This window comes from Miscanthus floridulus, chromosome 4, assembly GCF_019320115.1.
Source record: "Miscanthus floridulus cultivar M001 chromosome 4, ASM1932011v1, whole genome shotgun sequence".
Taxonomy (NCBI): domain Eukaryota; kingdom Viridiplantae; phylum Streptophyta; class Magnoliopsida; order Poales; family Poaceae; genus Miscanthus; species Miscanthus floridulus.
In genome coordinates this window covers 90,496,064-90,512,849 of record NC_089583.1, presented here as the reverse complement: position 1 = coordinate 90,512,849, position 16,786 = coordinate 90,496,064, and the positions used below count along the sequence as shown (strand labels likewise).

Here is a 16,786-nt window from a genome sequence, read left to right as displayed (position 1 = left end):
TTCACGCTCGTGCACGCCGATGCCTCCTCCCTCTCTCCTTGCCCTCGCGCCGCTGCTCCATCACCGTGCTCGCCCACACCGACGCCTCCTCTCCCTCCCTGCCCTGCACCGGAGACCACTCCGCGCCTGCACTGGCACCTCATCAAGTTGGAAGCTATCGGAGACCCCGACGCGCCATGACTGCCCCCGCCCTCGATCGCCAAACCGCTGCCGCAATGGCTGTGGCAAACGTCGATGCTGCGAACGCAACCCAGCCGTCCCCTCCGTCGACATCTCCTCCCGCGACGCTCACCCGGCCTCCTCTCCGGCACCCTCCCCGACCCAGAAGGCCGCCCGCTACGACCTTGGGCGCATCCCCGACACTAGCGCCTAGGGCACAACCTCCAGCGACTCCGCTGCCGCCTCCTCCTCTTTCGGCCCGCGGCGCCTCCCCCGACCTCCTCTTTGGCGCCCTCCCCAACCCAGAAGGCCATCCCGGGGCCCAAGGCCACAACATCCGCCCGACAGGCCGCCTACAGCGAGGATCTTCTCAACGCCAAGTCCACTGAGGTGTGTTGCTTGTGCTCCTAACCTGCTCACCAAAATGTTTCCTCCAGCAATACTTAGGATACATTTCAAATCTAGCAGGAGTCAAACTCTGAAAACTTCATGTGTTTCAGATAGGGCCTGACCTTTGTAAGGTAGGCAGCTATGATTACCAATACACTTCTAAAAAGAGACATGTGAAAAGGTCGTGAGACATTATTCTTGAAAACATAGAAGATCATGTACCAATCATTAAATCGCTCTAAAACAAGATATTACTTTTACTAGCATAGGCTCAGATAGTAGTATTGAAAAATCTAACGAAGGTACCTTGTAACTTCAAAGCTTAACTGCAGTGAAGCTTTTACCACAAGAAGACATGTCACAAAAATCAAAATGAAAGACCTACAAAACAGTCTATAGTGTCGTCATTTATCAGGTCAGCATAAGTTGGATCAACTGTAAGTGAACACGTACAGATGTTTTGTGCCTGTGGGAATCCACAACTCATGAGCAAACACTGTTTTTTCTTGAACGTCCTAGACTGATCATTGATGTCATTGGTACAACTGAGCCTATTTTTAGATTCGATTTGTTGCTACTAAATAACGCAAAAAAAACAGTTTTAGGTAATTTTCCCCAATGTTAGCAATTGGCAATAGTACTATTTAGCAAGGGAAACTGATCGTGCATCTGTCTTCAGTCTTTTTATGCACTATGTATCTTTTTATGCAACTTGTCTGGAATGCTCTTCGGCTCTTCGTACAACCCCTTTGAACAGGAAGATCAGGTTGTTAAGCAAGCTTTTTTTATAGCCGAAGAAAGTTCTCCAGAGTTCCAACTCATAATCATAATAAAATAATCAATTTCAGTATATACCCTTTGCTTCTTTGATGGTGGTCGTTTAGTACCTGAGGACTCTGCACCATTGTTGCCTAAGTGTATTGTGTCAGCACCAATTTGTTCACTTGCCTAGATATGCAGCAGCACTTATGAGTACTTTTTTTCGTCTAAGCTGTCTGTCCTCCATCTACAATGTTCAAAAGAATACAAACCAAGAGAATTCATTGTTTCTATCATTAATATCTATATATATGACTACATCTACCTCAGCTTGATTTCCGGTCAGATAAATATTTTTGAACTCTGTTTTATTGCTTGTTTTGTTGTTTATGCTAGGGAAGAAGGCCAGGGCTGAGGTGAGAATAGGGCATCCAGGTGGTCATTTAATTTTTTCTTTGTCTTGAGACTTTGTATTAAACCAAAAATGTCACATGCAGTCATATGCTTATTGATGTCAATTTTTTTATAGGCCAATTCAGGAGGTGAGCAGCCGTTAGTATAAGCTACCTATTTCCTAGGTTTATTCAGATACTCCACATATTAATTTTCTTTCCCTATAGTTACTTTGGGTGTAAGACATCATATATATATATATATATATATATATATATATATATATATATATATATATATATATATATATATATATATATATATATGTATGTATGTATATGCATAGCTATCTTGTTCCACCTGTGACTGTTGTGCTAACTTTTAGATGTACAGTATAGGGTATGAATCTTATGAGAATTTTTTTTCTAATCCCCTGATGTGGAGTTGTACCATTGTTTTTAATATACTAAAAGTAGTAGTCTCAGTGTGAAGTTTGGACTTAGGATGACAGCTCTGGTCTTTGAAACGATTAAACGATCATCTCTAGATACAAAACCACAAATTAATAGATGTACTGGTCTGCACTGGTCTGTTAGCTGCAGCCGACACTTCCTATGGATAAGCTGCAGACACCAATGCAACAGCCAACGGCTCTGCATAGGTGTAGATCAATGTAGGAGCTCTAATCTTGCACCATTTTTTTCCTACAAGAAGGAATTCTTAATTATTCTGGAAGGAAAAGAAATAAATTTTAAATTAATGGGTGCTGATTCTTGTTGTGCTTCATATGAGACCAGTGGTTAAATCGTGTTTAACTTTTTTATAATATTTAAAAATATATATGTTATCTTTTATATTCATACTTTTCAACTAACTAATGATTACCGTATGACTCCTGGATAACTAAATACTCCAAAAGGTACACTACAGGCCATTGTGGGTTAATTCAATGGAAAATAGTGGCTTTTCCTGCAGCATTGGGTGACAAGACAAACACTACTAATGGAGGTAAACAAAATAAATCATCCTTTTACTATACACATTTCTAGCAGAACTCTCTACATATTAGACCCTCATCCTTTACCTGATGAATTCAAGATTCAATCACTAAGAAAATGTACAGCCATAATTCAACGGGTTTCTCCTGTCCTAAGTAAAGTCATGGAAGTATCATGCCCTTGGTGGAAAGATGATTTAATCCACTTTGACCATAGAGTTGCAGATGCTGGCCAATTTGACTTAAAGTGGTAACTACTTTTGCAATGGAACCTCCTCCTTTTATATTTTACTATATATATACAATAGTAACAATTTAATGCTTCCTCAGGAAGTCATCTGGTTATAATGTTCTACTTGCCATGTGTGGGTGGAATGGCAAAAGGATAGAAACACCCATTTCCACTGTGAGTATTCTTCTTTGTACATAATTTCCTTTTTTATCACCTACTTACATTTTAACTATATATGTGTATAAAAATCTGGTAGGATGCATATGAAATGAGGAAGCACATCTTGCTACAACTGCTCACATACACGGGGAACCAAAACCAAGCCAACATATCTAAAGGTGTACGAGATTATCTTCGACGTTATATTAGTCTCACAAACGAAAAACAATGAATTGTCGCTTACTTTTCCTCTGTCTTGGTGATGTCAATAACATTGTACTGGTTTTCTTTATTTTAAATAAATTAGTTTGAATTATGTGTTTTAATGTTAATTATTTGTGATGGCATGAGATTTTACATATATTTTTATTTGTGTAGTTGTATGTCATGAGATGTTTTATAAACCCGTAGCAACATGAATTTAGTTTAATATAATAGTCATTTTGTGCACTTTGAATAGATGATGAACATGAATTTAGTTTAATATAATAGTTATTTTGTGCATTTTCATTGGTCAAACAGGTTCAAAATATGTGGATTGAGCAATATTTGTCTGACATATTTGATTGCTTTATTTAGTTTGTAATTTCGGAGACTTCTCGCTGATATAAAATATTATTTTAGCCATATCATGGAAAGGTCTATATAGTAGAGTTTGTGAGCCTGCGGTGCCGTGCTCTTAGTGACTGTTAATTTCATAAACTTTGTTTTTTGAATTAAATGCAGTTTAATGTCTTACATTATTGTTATCTTATTGTGCGATCCGTGTGTCTTTAATACAAAAGTTTAGTTGTCCCGTAGCAACGTACGGACACGCTACCTAGTTAATAGATGAATTATGGAGCATAGTATGAGAGGAAAATCTGGATAGTAGCACACGAGTCATGATGTTTGTATAGATAGGATCAAATGTCACGACCATGATCAAGTGAATTATTAAGTATGATATGGTTTCCACTGTGCAGAAGACCGAAAGTACTGCTACTAACTCCTGAGTACAGATACGATCCACCTGTGCGCTGAACTGCTGATTGAGGAGTAATGGAAGTGACAATCGACATATTTTTAGTTCGCGAAATGAAATTTTTTTGATGTCATATCAATGTGTCGGAAGAATGTCAGAAGAGGTTTTTAGATACTAATAAAAAAACAAATTACAGAACCCATCAGAAAACTGCGAGACAAATCTAATGATACTAATTAATCGGTCATTAGCACGTGTGGGTTACTGTAGCACTTAAGGCTTTTCATGGACTAATTAGACTTAAAAGATTCGTCTCGCGATTTTGCCGAGACCTGTGCAATTAGTTTTTTTTTTCGTCTACATTTAGTACTCCATGCATGTGCCGCAAGATTCAATGTGACACTTTGAGGTGAAAATTTTTAGAAACTAAACAGGGCCTCAATCACTCAAAGTTTAGCAAGCACAAACTTCAAGAACTGATGCAGCAGCTTAACTTGGTATCATGCCATTCAGAAAATGGAATAGCACAACCAAAAGTCTCACACCAATCCTATGCCGATAGCAATGCAAAGCACTCACTTTCTCTTCATTTTCTACTGAGTTTCTCGCCCGCATCAGTGCTTCGATTTTCTCAACGTCCTCAGGTGCATCTACACCATGAGCATCGTGGTCCACTTTGATCACCTACAATTACAGAAACAAAACTCAGTGCTCTAGGATATAAACTACAGACAGTAACCGGTTATGCACCATACAAAAAGATATGCTACTGCACACATTGAAAACATAGTAGCATTCAAACCGTGGCTCATCGTGAACAAACTGCAAAACAGCAGTAACAAACAGGCACTGTCTATCTCATAGATTCTAGAGTTCCATGCCAAAATACCTTCATCCTATAGCCGTTTTCAAGAACTTTCAGTTGCTCTAGGTCCTCTTCCATTTGTAACGGTGTTGGTGGAAGTTCTGGATATATCTTCAAAAACTTTGAATCAAAGCCCTGCGTGAGAGAACAGTCGGTTAATTAATTAGTAAAAAGTCGGTTAATCAAAGGACCATGAAGCAAATATAAATAAATAAACATAAGGTTGATAAAATACCGCAATTCCAAGATGAAGAAGATAAGGGTATTTCGGATTGACATTCCCTGATCTGAAATGGTCAGGGTCAGAAAAATTTCATGTGAAAATATAGCCAATGGAAGAGTTAAAGCAACCATTGGTGTCTCACTTATTGAATGGAATCAGCCCTCTTGAAAAGTATATTGCGTAGCCCTTATTATCCACAACACACTTCACTCGATTTGTATCGAATGCATCTTCTGGTTTCAGTGAAGTAACAGCTGTGCTGAAGACTGCATCAGGAGCTCGCTGCAAGCCACATTTGAAGTACAAGAAAACAAGGTCAATAAAAAGAGATCAAGACATCTGCAAGGCACAAGGTGTTTAGGTTGCACAAGGTCAAGATAAATGTTAAATGTATAGCATGCAACATAATTAGAGTGATGAATGAATTATTTTCAGGAGTAAGCTTAAAGAAAATATATTATTCCCCAGCTACAAATGCTAAGAACTATTTTATTTAACTGAAGAGAAGTACAGGCAACATCAAGACAGTGTTGTGTAATTAACCACCTGCAGTAACATAACTACACCATCTATTATCTCTGGTTCAATAAGAGGCTCATCTCCTTGAATATTGACGACAATATCATAGTGTTTCTCAAGCTTCTTAAGTGCCTCACAGCAGCGTTCAGATCCTATGTTATCAAGCAAATGCCAATAAACACACACCTCCATGAAGAGATAATATAACTACAAAAAAAAAAAACAATCAGTACCATTTTTGCAAGATTCTGATGTCATTATAACATTAGCTCCAAATCCCCGACAACACTCTGCAATTCTCTCATCATTCGTTGCCACAACTAAGGGGGAAAAGGCACAAGTGTGAACATGACAAACAAATGAAACCAATCAGTGATTAATATTAGCCATCTTGGGCTTACCAACATGGTCCAAAGAAGAAGCTAGCATAACTCTTTCCCATGTTCTCTGTAAGTGCGAAACACACAAATTTTTAACTGAACAAGTGAACAAGAAGTAAAATATGTAACAAATCAGAAGAAGCAACGATACACTTTCAGAAGAAATTAGTTCTGTATTCAGTGTAAAAAAGTGTCAGCACAAGGTGCTGTAGGAATTATACATATTGCTGGATTAATCGCAGGCAAGAAATTAAAACTGGCTAAAACTAACAGCTATACCATTTCCCTTCTCCAAAATCCATCAAATTGAAATTCACCCAACTCAAGCTTGACTTTTTAATTGCTGGATAAACATTGAATTGTGAGGAATGAAGCCTGCAAACGATTCACAACATTTCAGTAACCAGCAGAACAGCCACTGTGTAGTTCATTCTAAATGGAAACAGCATAATTCGATTCGACCTCCCCTCGCACTCCCAACCGCGAGTTGCAGGTACAATTTCCCCTATATATTGAGTATCTACCGCAAGCTTCCCATCTCTCTCTAAAAGATGCGATAAGACAAGGTAAGAAGAAGGAGGCGGGCCTGGATCGTGGGCTTGCCGAGGATGTGAACGAGCGGCTTGCCCTCGAATCGCGTGGAGGCGAAGCGCGCGGGTATGATCCCCACCGCGCGGCTGCGGAACCCGCTCGGCCACCGGTACAGGTATGCCGCGGCAGCGGCCGCGGCCGCGGCGCCGAGCGCTAGCCCGTGGAGTACCCACACGCGGGCACCCGAGCCCGACGAGGACGAGGAGTCGGACGACGGCGCGCTGATCGGCATCGCGGCGTCGGCACACGGTCCCCTCCTCTGGATCCGCGCGCTGAGCTCTTTGTGATTATTAGGTTCAGGTATCGCAGGCGCGCGGGCCATTAGTGAGGCGGGCGTGGCCGGCGGCGGGGCGAGAGGCGCGGGCGGGCGCAGCCAAGGCAAGGAGCGAGGGAGGGGATTCACGGACGAGGGAGGCACCTGAGGGCCCACCTGTCGGCGCTGATTCACGTGCGGCGGGGAGGGGCGGCGGCGGCACCGGGGCCCGGGGTAGGGCCGGCTATCCGCACCGCGACCGCTAATGGTGTGTTTGTTTGCCGCATAAGGGCCAGGCTCTCGGGATGCAGCCTACTCATGTTTAGTTCCTGGCCACCCTTCTGAGCCAGGTTTTGCTCGTACAAAAGCTCTCTCCTGACCTGGCTCACGAGGAACGTCCAAATCGGTCGTTTTTCTTCAGCCTGGCTTGCTTCGTGCTCCCGCGAGCTCGCGCGTCTGGCGATTCCATGCGCGGGGAGATGGCGCGAAGATCCTAGGGTTACCTCTCCCGTTCCCGCCATTCACCGCCTATATATCTTCCCTCTCACTGCCTCCCTCTCTTCTTCTTCTTGTCGCTCCCCGTCTGCGTCGTCGGTAAGCTCCATCTCCTCTTCCTCCTCCCTCCGGTGTTCTTGATGGATTCGTGGTCTCCTAATGTCTACCCTCTCTCTCGATTTGTTGCAGGTGCCGTGGATTTGCGTCCTCTCGAAGCAAGTGAATTTTTCTCCTTCTCTTTCTCTATTTTTTCCGTGCGATTTGAAACCCTATGTCACCATTGTTTGTTGATCTCGCTGCAGGCACACCAGTTCTGTTCACTAGCATGGCAGAGGCAGTGAAGGAAGTTGCTGATGCTATTAGGTCGACCAAGGTTGAAGATTCCCACCCTAAGCTGTATGGTGCTGTTATGTTTGTGCCAGGCTTTACTAAAGAAGCATTGATGTGTGCTTATGGTCATCTGCTGGACAACAAGGTCTTGGGTTCAGCTTTTGTCAAGACGTCTGACTCCCACCGTGAGCTGTGGCTAAGGATCTACTTGACCAAGCACTACTACATGTGAAGGCTTCACAGTTTAGGGTTGATCCTTTTGTGTAGTGCCTGCATTATCATGATGGTCTTCTGATGCAGTGCTGTCCCTATGCAGTGGTGGTCTCTTTTGTGCATATCCAACTACAGTTGGTGGATGTGTAGTGGGTTGACCTTCTCTTTTGTGTAGTTGATCTGATCCTGCATAGCTTACTTACTAACACTAACATATAGTTAGTGTCTTAGATAACCCTGCACCTACAACCTAGATCAACCTAGTGGTGGCAATCTGACCATGAGTCCATTGCCAATGATGTGAACCTAATGGTTCTGAACTTGATATGGGCACCAGCCTGTGCCTGTGATTTGCACAATTTTATTCCGAGCACTTGCCTTGTTGTCTGTGACGTTTGTTTTCTTATATCTGAGCACATGTCCATTGCCTGTGATGCTTTATGACTGAACTGAGCACTTATCCATTGCCTGTGATGTTTTTGGATTGATCTGAGCACATGTTCATTGCATGTAATGTTTTTTGATTGATCTAAGCACATACCCATTGCCTGTGATGTTATTTTGATTAATCTGAGCACATATCCATTGCCTGTGTTGTTTTTTAATTGATCTGAGAACATGTTTAGCTATGGCTTGTTATGTTGTTCATGTTGGGAAGGAGTCTAGGGTCTACTCTAGCTGGGGCAAAGCACATGCTCAAGTAGATGGTTTCAAGGAAAACTGCTACAAAAAATACAAAACAAGAAATGAAGCTTTGCTAGCTTTCTATGGTGATCAACCTGAAAATCCACCTCTCCTCCAACCTGTCAGTGCACCTCTACTAGAAAATGATGGAAATGGCAACTTTCGCTTGTGCCATAGTTCATTTATACTTGTAATAGCAGTAGTTATTGCCTTGCTAGTATGTTTTTTTATTTGGAAATTGATGTAATATATGATGTCAACTAGTGGGTGGTAATGTTACCACTACATGCAAGAGGTGACTAGAATTTATTGTATGCAGCCAACCAAACAATGATTCATGTATAGGCTTTTAAAATCTGCAAACACATGCATGTAATCGAACACTGTCTCAGCCTAGCCTAGTTCCATAGATGCATACAACCAAACAACCCTTGTTGCATGCATCTGGTCTGGGCAAATGCAGCCTGGCTACCTGGAGCTGGCCTGGCTGGGCTGGGAAGGGTACCAAACACGCCCTAAACGGCCCGGCACCGCGCGCCTGTAAACCGGTCTGCAGCGTTCTGGCGGCACAGTGCACGTGGAAGTCCAGCGCACGCACAATATACATGCTAAACACTGTAGCGCAGAGAGAGAATTAGTGAGAGAGAAAGGGAGAAGGAGGGAAATAAAATATGGAATAGTAGGTATAGAGTATAGGATATAGATAACACGGGTGCGGGAGAAATAGGTATAGAGTAGAGAATCTCGATGCCTAGGATAGAATATTTCTTTTGAAGATAGAAATAGAGGTAGACGAGGGCTGATAGTTTAGACGGGGCGCCATGGGGTGCTGTATATTTATTTATTTATTTTTATTCTATATTATTAAAGGGTGGGGAGTGACCGTAAGGATGGCAACAGATCGGGTTTAGGGCGGATATCCGCGGGTTTCGGGTTCTGTGGGTTCGGGTTTGGAGATGGTTTTTCACCCACGGTTTTCGGGTTCGGACCCCGAAACCAATCGGGTTCGGTTTCGTGTTTGATTTTCCACCCGTAGATATCCAATGGATATCTGAAATAAATCATTTGGAATTAAAACTCATGTTTTATAATATACTAATAATAATTTGTTTACTTAGATTATTAAATTTATTTAAAGTTGACTCATGAAAATATTTATTATTTGTTGCCTCTTGTTTATACATGTGAATATGTGTATATATATCCGCGGGTTTCGGGTATCCATTCGGGTTTCGGGTATCCGCGGGTTTGGTTTTGGTGATGGATTTTCACCCGAATCGGTTTTCGGGGCAGATTCGGATTTTAATTTCGGGTTTTGATTTTAGGTGCACGGAGACTCCACCCGATCCGAACCCGATCCGTTGCCATACTTAAGTGACCGAGTGAGAATCGGAGAGACCTTCCGCCAGTAGAGGAGTAGAAGCGATATAACTCAGGTTTACCACGCGTGCGCTCTCCCCCTCCCTCTTTTTCTCCTGGCGACGACTGTGCGACCGTCGCCGCCGACCTACGCTAGGTTCCCCTGTTTTCGTCGGGCGCTTCGCCGGCGACGAGCACCCACCAGGTACGCGCAACTCTTCTCTTCCCTTCCTGTTGTGCGAAACCGAGGGCCCAAACCCTAACTTAAGCTATTTGGCTACTTGTCTTCGGATCCGATCTAATTACAACTGAATACATGTATCATGCATACTAACTTCGACTTTTTTTTTTTGCAAAAATTGTCAGGTGTATATTTGTAAACCTATGTCCTTCACTGGTTCCGCCCCTGGTTGATTCCAGCCCTGTTCAGGAGTGATGGGGAAGAAGGTGAAGGCTAAGCCCAAGAACCCGCGGAAAGCGCATGAACGGGATCTTCCAGCCTCATCCTCGGAGGTTGGACCTGGTGATGCAGCATCGCAGGATGCAAGCCACTCAGCAGAGGAAGCAGCTGCTTCAGCTAGTGGCCGGGAGCATTGCGGCCACTACGGGCGTGACAATGCCCACTTGGACAAGGTCCTCCTGGAGATCTTGTCTTCCAAGCACGTTGCGTCATGTGAGCACTGCCGAGAAGATGCCCCAAGAAAGAAAGATGGTGCTGGGGGTAAGCAGAAGAAGAAAGGAGGCACCTCCAAAGGCGCTACCGCCAAGGCGCAGGCAAAGGCGGACAAAAGTGATACGTGGGTCTGCTTGGACTGTGGTCGGCATTTTTGTGGTGGTGCAGTAGAGGATACCAAGCCCTATGGCCATGCCAGACGGCATGCTAAGCAGGACCGGCATTGGTGGGCTGCAAGGTATGATGACCCAACAGTTGCTTATTGTTTGTCATGTGAAAAGGAGGTGTCAATTGAGATGCCCAAATTAGAGACAGTTGTTGCAGCAGCAGTGGATGATAAGGTGGCTGGTGCAGAGGATACTGATTCATGGCGTTTGATTAACCCCGATGCTAATGTGATCAAAGGGCTGCCAAATCTGGGAAATACATGCTTCTTCAATGCAGTGCTGCAGAGCCTCCTCGCGGTTGATAGGCTGCGCAGGAAGATGTTAGGACCAGATGTTCCTACAGGGGCCCTTGCTATGTCACTGAAGAAGCTTTTTGCAGAGACAAGTGCTTCAAATCATGCAGGAGGCGCGCTAAGCCCGAAGAACCTCTTCTCAAGCATTTGCTCAAAATATCCGCAGTTCAGGGGCTACCAGATGCAGGATAGTCATGAATTGCTCCGTTGTTTTCTTGATGGTTTGCGTACAGAGGAAACTGAAGCACGGAAGCTAGCGGAGGAAGCTTCAGATGCAAGGGTTCCCACAATTGTGGATTCCATTTTTGGGGGTCAGCTGTCTAGTACTGTGTCCAGCACAGAATGCTCACACAGTTCCGTTAAACATGATCAATTCCTTGATCTCTCACTACCAGTTCCATCAAGGAAGCCTCCAACCAAGAGTGTTTCATCACCACCAGCAAAGAGGACCAAACAATCCATACGAGATAGGAACAAAAGCCGCAGATACGGGAAGGTTCCAGCTCGAGCATCTCCTTCAGTAGAGAGTAAAGAACAGATCCAAACAATTGCTGAGCGCAACAATTCCCAAATTCCTGGTTCAGAACTCGAACAGGTAGTCAGCGAGAAAGAGGCTGAGCCCTCTGGATGCAGTGAGTCATGTGGTTCTGTGTCTAATCAAGAACAAAATGCCACTACGAATGTGGAGCATAGCATCTGCTGGTTGGATTATGTCGCCGATGCGGATGAAACAAAATCTGAGATTCTTGATTCTGCAGATTCTACTGGAACAGGACAAATTTGGGAATGCAGGGATGCAACAGATGGTCCCTTGCACCCTCAGGATGATGCTCTACCCAAAGAGCAGATCTTGGGTTCTGAGCACTCAGGCGAGAACACTGTTGATGATGATGCCTCCTTACAGACTGTTATCTTACTTCCTTACAAAGAAATTGGTACCACTGCCAAGGAAAGGGATGAAACCATTGAAAATTCGTATAATTCTGAATGTGCAGTTCCTCCTCTAGTTATTTCTCCAGTAACCGAAAATAATACACAACCTGGATATTGTGGAGATGTGGAGCAAGATGACTATGTTGGTCTTGGTGATATGTTCAATGAACCGGAAGTTACTTCTGAAGTCAAGAAAGAAGCTTCTAAAGTAGAAGATATTGATGTAATGGCTTGGAGTAGTAACAGTGCTGATGATGAGGTAGATGATAGTAATGCTCCTGTATCAGTTGAGGGCTGCTTGGCTTTGTATACTGAACCAGAGCTGCTGTCTGAGCCATGGCTGTGTGAGCACTGTACTAATGCTGCACGCGTAAAAGCTGATGAAAGAAAAAATGTCATGGAGATGACGGACGGAGCTAATGAAATAAAGGATGGTGAGGAGATGATGGCAGGTGGTGATGGAAGAAAAGATGGTGAAAAGTTGATCGTGAGCTGCAGCAAGCAGGAGGGCATTGATCAGGTTATGGGAACTGATGGTTGCAAAAAGGACATTGATCAGATTATGGCAACTGGTGATTGCTCTGACAACGTACATTCTGATATGCATTGCAAGGAAGGTAGGTGTGTTAATCCTTCTTTGGCTGACCCTGAACAAAACTGTGATTGTAATTTTCCGGACACAGAAAATACTTCTATGCAGAGATCTGGTGCAGTCTTCACTATGAATGAGACTGAACAGTCAAGCAATCAGACCAGCCACAAGGAACAGTGTATGGATTTGAAAAGCTTAGAAATTGAGTCCTCATCTTTGAATAACCAACAACATGATTCACCTATCCAATATAATGATGGTCATAATGTGGATATAACCGCCAAAGCAGCAAGTGCACCACTGAGTTGTGGTGGTGATTCCGTGTCTTGCAATGCAACTAACAATGTTGAAGCTCAACCTGTTGGTGGTACTGAAGAAGTTGTGTCGAGTAGCCTTCCATCAGATGCACAAAAAACCTTGCTGGGTGCAAAAGATAATGAAGATGCCATCACAAAGAATCAAGGCAGGAGGAAGCGAATGAAGATGGTTGGTAAGGCACAGCTAGTGCAAGATAACCAAAATAAGAAGAAAGAGGATGAGACACAGGTTTTCAGAGCTGCATTGAGAAGAATTCTTATAAACAAGGCTCCACCTGTATTGACGATTAACTTGAACAGATTCAGCCAGGATTCTCATGGTCGATATAAGAAACTGAAAGGACATGTGCGCTTTAAGGAGATGCTTGATATACAACCATTCATGGACCCAAGGTACCATCTACTTCTGAAAACATCTATTTTATCCTTTAATGAGTCAACTGTTTTCTGCTTTGCTGCAATTCAACACTACGGTGACATTATCGTACAAAATGATAGTAAACCATATACGATTATATTGTACACATATTACAGCTCTCTTTTTTCTCGACAATAATGGAAATACACAAGTAAACAGTGACCATCGTGCTGAATTCATGTCTACACGTGCTTATGTTATAACTAAATTCTTTTTTTTATTTTTGCTCGAACACATGTTATAACTAAATTCATGCCATAATGAAACTTTCTGTCAATAATTTATGCAATTTGTGGTGTAAGGTCCAAGTAATAGCTATAATGAACTTGACATGCCGAATGCAAGGTTCTTTCCAAAGGTTCTCTACCATCTGCTGTCCTTACAATGATTTTCTCTGAAACATTGGGCAGTAATGTGAAATCACAAACAATACAGGAATATTACTATATTAGCATAACATGTAACTTGATATGTGTGATCTGCTTTAGGCTATAAGCTTGCTAAAACAGAAGAGTGAATCATGTACTTGTGAAAATCCATCCATAGTGACACGAACAAATTAAAGGGAAAGTTCCAATGATGCTTGGAGTAATCTGGGGTGTTCTTTCTCTAGATAGCTTTAGATTCATTAATAAACTCAACTGACATAGGAGATGCTTTTCCACAATATGAGCTGTCATAGTATGGATACAGCAGCAAAATTTTTCTTTCATTAGTTAAGCAAGATAGCTGTAACCAACTATAATTGTTAAGCACCTGAGAAGGCCACGTATAGTGAAGTTGAAACCAGTGAAAGGATTTGATTGAACTGATTACTACCCAAACAAACAGGTAAGCTGACCTTTTCAGCATGCGAATCAACAAAATATATAACACTATTAATCTGTCGCTACTTTTTTTTCAAGGCACTTATTAGTTATTACAAATATATCCATGTCCATAATAATTCTGCCATATAACTATCAAGCTAGCTAACCAATTAGGTTCAGTTTCGAGTTACCTGAAATATTCACTCTACTGAAAATATGGTGCAAAAAAGGGGTTCAGTTTGGGTTACCCTGCTCAAATGCATGGTTATTAAGGCGCCGTCTGGGCATTTTCCAATCGAGGCGTCATGCCTGCTGTGACCTCCCTGCGTATGGCATCGCCATGGCATGGGACTGACGCTGCAAGAGCGACAAGGTGGCTGCAGGCACAGGGAAAAGTGCGCGGAGCGATGCGTGGGGGGGAGAAAACGAGAGGGAGTTGCGCGCGCAGGGGAAATCACGCGGAAAACAAGAGGGAGCTGCGCATGCAGGGGAAATCACGCGCGGCACCTATACCTTCCGCTGGAACACACCCCACCCTGCAGCACGCCAATTGAGAGGGGAGGGAAAGAGAGGAGATAGGGGAAGAGAAGACGATGGCTGTAGCACCTGGAACTCCCGCCCCTTCTGCTCTGCAGATCTGCGGCTCATGCTTCTGCTCCACGGCCTACAGTTCAAATTGACTAGGAACTTTTGTACTGAAGCTATATAGTCATGTTTGAGGGCATATAATGGCGAAATCTTCTATTGGTGTCCTAATCAATCTAACACATTAAAATTTTCTTGGTCCTTACTACCCAACTTCACTACATTTATTCTTGATGAGGGATATGTTCTGCATAGTTTATTTAGTAGCTAAGCCTTATAATATTTACTCCCTCAGTTCCAAATTATAAGACGTTTTGGCTTTTTTAGATACATTGATTCTATTATGTACCTAGACATAGTGTATATCTAACTGCATAGGAAAAACTATGTATTTGGAAAAGCCAAGGTATCTTGGGTTTTAATATCCATAACCTCTGATGAGGTCTTGATGATCGTGTGATAGAAGTGTGACATGCTTGTGATTTATCAGTAGCAACAGCTCTTTGCAGCGTTGGGATTGGTCTGTTCATCACTGTTTTCTGTTACTTGCAGATGTAAGGAGAACAACACCAGCACCTATCGTCTAGTTGGTGTTGTCGAGCACTTGGGAACCATGACGGGAGGTCATTATATTGCGTACGTGAGAGCTTGCAAGATTGGAGGTCGGCAGCAGCAGAGCACTGGCTCAAAGTCTTGGTTTTATGCGAGCGATGGACAAGTCAGAGAAGCCTCTCTGGAAGAAGTGCTGAACTGTGAGGCTTACATTCTGTTTTATGAGAGGGTGGGCGACTAAGATAAGATCTCTTTCAGCCTACTCATCAGACAGTCACTTATCGTGCAAGATCACTGGGGGTAAACTGGGAGGTGAAGACAACATTTTTTTGGTGGGCATGACTCAATGAGTTTGCATACTAATGTAGCTATCTAGTCCATTTTGTTCCTTCGATTGAGTCGCTCCATGGCCCTAGGTGGCTTCATTACCATTCATTTGCTTGGTCGAAGAGATTTTCACGGACTTGAACAGAACTGTTCATACTCCCCTACAGCCATTTCCTTCTCTTTTTTTCTTTTTGGTCTTTGAAGAACATAGTTGGTGGCCTGGAGATTGGTTAAAATTGGCAGCGTTTTGTTGAAAGGTTCATGGTCAACTTGAAATTTTTCTTTGGTATGTGCATGCCCCCAGATTTTGAGTGATGGGGGCATTGTAACAGGTTTAGGATCTATCCTGTAGTTGCAACTATCACAGCTGTTTTCACACCTCATCACCCGGAGAGATCGTATCTGAGAGATCCTTTTTTTAATACATATATATACTCAGATTCTTTTGTTATTGAGTTCCCGCTTGAAATTTTGGTTTCAGATTTTGCATCCCGTATCATTTCAGCCTGGCAGCTGTTCAAAAACTCTATTGGATTGCAACAGACTGCACGACTACGGTGTCCAGCTTGATTGTTGGCTGGCAACTGCAAAAAGCAAAGTGGAGTGCCGCTGACAGCAAGTATTATAGTCCCTAGTCAGCTGGCTGAGAAGATATCCACGTCATAAAAATCTGATGTGGCAGAGAGAAGAGGAGAGAGAGGGCTGGGCGGGCGCTTCGCTCTTCGCCGGCTGAAACGCAAGAAACAAGGCCAAAAAGCCCATATCCAGCCTGGTGCCGGCGGCAAAACCGACGCTTCATCCTGTCATGGACCACCTCATGATCCTGTGCGCCGGCCACACCGGCAAGGCTGCACAGCTGCCTACAAGCCATCTCGTTCAAATTTACAATGAATCCCAACAATGAATCCCAATTGATAATATACACATTCAAGCATCAAATATTAAAATATTACTATATAACCAACTTAACAGCCTGCTCACTATATGTGTTACTGGCTTAAGTGACGTGGCTTAGTCTTACCGCCGGCTGCTGGCGAAATTATTATCCATGCTCAGCGTAAAGCGCAGCTGGGTTACTGCTGGTGTGCTTGAACCTGCTGCCAGCCAGCGTTGATCCGTCAAAACTACGGCAGAAGCAGGCACAACTGGGCAGGC

General features: G+C 43.2%; 2 protein-coding genes across 2 annotated transcripts; one reads left to right on the top strand and one right to left on the bottom strand.

Moving 5' to 3' along the window:
- Positions 1-4,463: 4,463 nt before the first annotated feature.
- On the bottom strand, positions 4,464-7,041 carry LOC136552078 (3-deoxy-manno-octulosonate cytidylyltransferase-like). The gene is made up of 8 exons (XM_066543623.1): positions 6,627-7,041; positions 6,062-6,107; positions 5,894-5,980; positions 5,688-5,812; positions 5,284-5,423; positions 5,154-5,205; positions 4,943-5,053; positions 4,464-4,737 (listed from the first exon to the last, which is right to left on the bottom strand). The coding sequence occupies exons 1-8, from the start codon at positions 6,951-6,953 to the stop codon at positions 4,543-4,545; spliced, it is 1,083 nt and encodes a 360-aa protein (XP_066399720.1). The 5' UTR covers positions 6,954-7,041; the 3' UTR covers positions 4,464-4,542.
- A 2,973-nt stretch (positions 7,042-10,014) lies between these two features.
- Positions 10,015-16,147, top strand: LOC136549978 (ubiquitin carboxyl-terminal hydrolase 2-like). The gene is made up of 3 exons (XM_066541410.1): positions 10,015-10,170; positions 10,332-13,333; positions 15,305-16,147. The coding sequence occupies exons 2-3, from the start codon at positions 10,401-10,403 to the stop codon at positions 15,543-15,545; spliced, it is 3,174 nt and encodes a 1,057-aa protein (XP_066397507.1). The 5' UTR covers positions 10,015-10,170; positions 10,332-10,400; the 3' UTR covers positions 15,546-16,147.
- The last annotated feature ends 639 nt before the right edge of the window (positions 16,148-16,786 follow it).